Source organism: Charadrius vociferus, unplaced genomic scaffold, assembly GCF_000708025.1.
Source record: "Charadrius vociferus isolate BGI_N301 unplaced genomic scaffold, ASM70802v2 scaffold2430, whole genome shotgun sequence".
Lineage (NCBI taxonomy): Eukaryota > Metazoa > Chordata > Aves > Charadriiformes > Charadriidae > Charadrius > Charadrius vociferus.
Genome location: NW_009646332.1, coordinates 52,281 through 54,968, shown reverse-complemented (window position 1 = coordinate 54,968; position 2,688 = coordinate 52,281). Strand labels below are relative to the sequence as shown.

Below are 2,688 nucleotides of genomic sequence, written 5' to 3'. Positions count from 1 at the left end.
CTCAACCGCCACGCTTGGGAAACTACCACCTCGCTCTTCCACAGCGCGTAGTGAAAATTATATTTTTGACTCTTAAGGTGGTGTTTCCAGCTGCGTGGGCAAGGGTAGGAAACTGCAGGGGGAGGAGGGAATGGGTTCAGGCACGGGCTGTGGTCTGGCTGCTGGGTGCGCTGATCCTGTGGTTACGGCCCGGCTGGTGTCTCCAGCTCCCAAGTTTTGAGGTAACGGCAAGCTTTGCATGCCAGGGTGTTCTTCAGCTGCAGGTTTCTGGAGCAAGTCATTATGGGACGCGTACTTTCAGCTGAAAAACAACAAAAAAAAAAAAGCAACCCTATTCCTGCCACTTGCTGTGAGAAAGACTGAAAATAAGAGCCGGGCGTATCCTGTTGGCTGAAAAACAGAGCCCAATGCCACATTATTACTTGAAGTACTCAGTGGTTTTTAAGTCAGTTACATGTTTTGGAAGGCTTGCTTATGAGTTTTAAACTCTTAAAAGTAGAAATATTTTGTTTCTAGAGTGGGTGTTGTAAAAATACTCGGGGAACACAGCTGAGCAGAGCGAGGAGGGTACTGGCGTTTGACCACACTGCACATGGTGAGACAGTCCAGGTCAGGAGCTGTGGCCAAGCCTCTGGTAATTAGCTAAATCATATTTATCACGGAGCCTCAGGCAACGCCAGTGTCCAAAAATGATGTAATGGTATTTGCATAACAAATACGGAACCAACCAAGGCAGGAATGATCATTATTTTTGTAGATGGCTGCAAAAGTTTTTTATTCAGTGCTTCCACGTAAAAAGAGCACTTAAGTTATGAGTTTTCTTTAATATAGCATACCAAAAAAAAGGTGTGAAAAAGAAAGTATCAAATTATTGATGGAATATACTTTTACTCAAGCCTGGTGGCATTTTTAAGTACTGTCGCTCTCATTTCATGTCTTGCAAAATGCATTAATCTACTAAACGTGTGCGCTGCCTCATTATTGCACCTCTTTCTCTGTGCAGGGAAGCGGCCACACTTTCTGCTTCCTTAGACCAAGATATTAACTCTCAAGTGGTTGGTTAAGGTATAAAAACTATGTCAAGGTTTTCATTTTTAATTTCCTTGAGCTGCTGAACAGTTCATAATTAGGACCACCTCAAAAGATCCAGCGTTCCCATGTGTTGAATGTTTTCGGTTTTACTCAAAGTTAACATTTTGCACTCAATGCCGTATAGGCAAAATGATTCAGTTTTTAACGTGTCTGTTATAAACTAGTCATATTTCAGTCTGAACATCCTCTGTTCCTAAGGATGTTTATAGCCTATTGCCACGTAACTGTCCTACACAGCCCATCAGTCCCCAGCTTGGTAATGATTATAAAATAGCATCTTTACTATAAAGCTTTGTCGGCAGTTTTGCGTCTTTATAAACTTAGGCTCCTGGTCTGTGTCTTTAGTCAAATGACTCATTCCTTTTTCAGTCTATAATATTTCTAAGTTACAGACTGATAAAGTGTCATTACAGATTTGTAAAGTCGGGGTAGGGGGGGGAAAGCTGGTTATCTTTAAGAACAGGGTACTGGTGGGCAGAGGATTTGATAGGACAAAACGTGAAGTCACGTATTCATGAATACTAGGTGTTTTTGCTAACGGCTAGGAGGTCTGTCAGTAGGAATTGATAGAAGAGGAAAAATCTCTTGTAAACTTGTCAATCCTGGTGCGCATAGTTATTTGATCATTAAAAAGGGAAATATTTTATCCTAGGAGATAAGTAGAGATATCTCCAGGAATACAGGGTCATGTGAATTTGGGATGCAGAACACAAGTTTTGTCTCTAGTCTTTAAGGTGGGTGATCTAAAGCGGGGATAATGCAAAGGTGGGCACGCTGAAGATAGTGGTATTTCGAATCGGCTGGCAAACCCAGGCGCTTTTGATTTCTGCCCTTGAAACAATAGCAGAGAAAAGATGTGGTTGAATATCTGATGGTAAATGTGAAGGAAAGTAAAGATTTAAATTAGAGAACAAATCTGGCAGTAAGAGAACATGGCCGTGAATAATCCTGGGATGGAAAACAGGAAGAGGTTTCTGATCATGACACAGTAGATTCCAAGGCTTCCGTAAAGTTCATAGGAGCAAGAAACCTTCCTAATTATTAAATGGTTCTGGAATGGGAATATGGAATTGTCTGGAATAGCAGAGAATTGGTCTTGATTATACTGGATATCTTTTTTAACATTTTATTTCCAGAATCTTTTTCCAAGTGATGGAAAAGCATCAATTTAAGAAGCAGTCGACACAACAGAGACAGTAAGTAGGAGAATCACGTTTCTGTGTTGTATTGCTATCACACACCTGAGCTATGGTAATTCGCACTCGCTCGCTGGTTTTATGTCCAAGTGATCAGGTCAGGTCACAACTCCATTTCCCACTTCATTAGCTTCTAGATTCTCAAGTCGCATGAGTAGTGTTACTGATTTCTGGATCCCTTTGTCAAAACATAGGTAGTAAAGGAACAAAAATGCATTAAGCCTCCATCAGTCTTCTTACCCCAAAACATTAATTTCTTGGTTTTAAAATATAGCTGAGTTGCAGGGCCAAAAAACCCCATCCCAAACCAAAAGCACAATGTGTTGAAATAAGTATAAAACTGTAGTAAACAGATGCAGCAATAACCCCTACGGTCTGGAAGCGCACCTGCCCTGGTCAT

The 2,688-nt window shown here is 41.1% G+C and overlaps 1 protein-coding gene across 1 annotated transcript in view; it reads right to left on the bottom strand.

Annotated features, from left to right (window-relative positions):
* ZPBP2 (zona pellucida binding protein 2) overlaps positions 1-2,688 on the bottom strand; it is a 9,039-nt gene extending 6,351 nt beyond the window's left edge. Inside the window, exon 1 of the mRNA XM_009885567.1 lies at positions 2,676-2,688. Within this exon, the coding sequence (XP_009883869.1) occupies positions 2,676-2,688 (13 nt within the window). The remainder of the gene's footprint in view (positions 1-2,675) is intronic.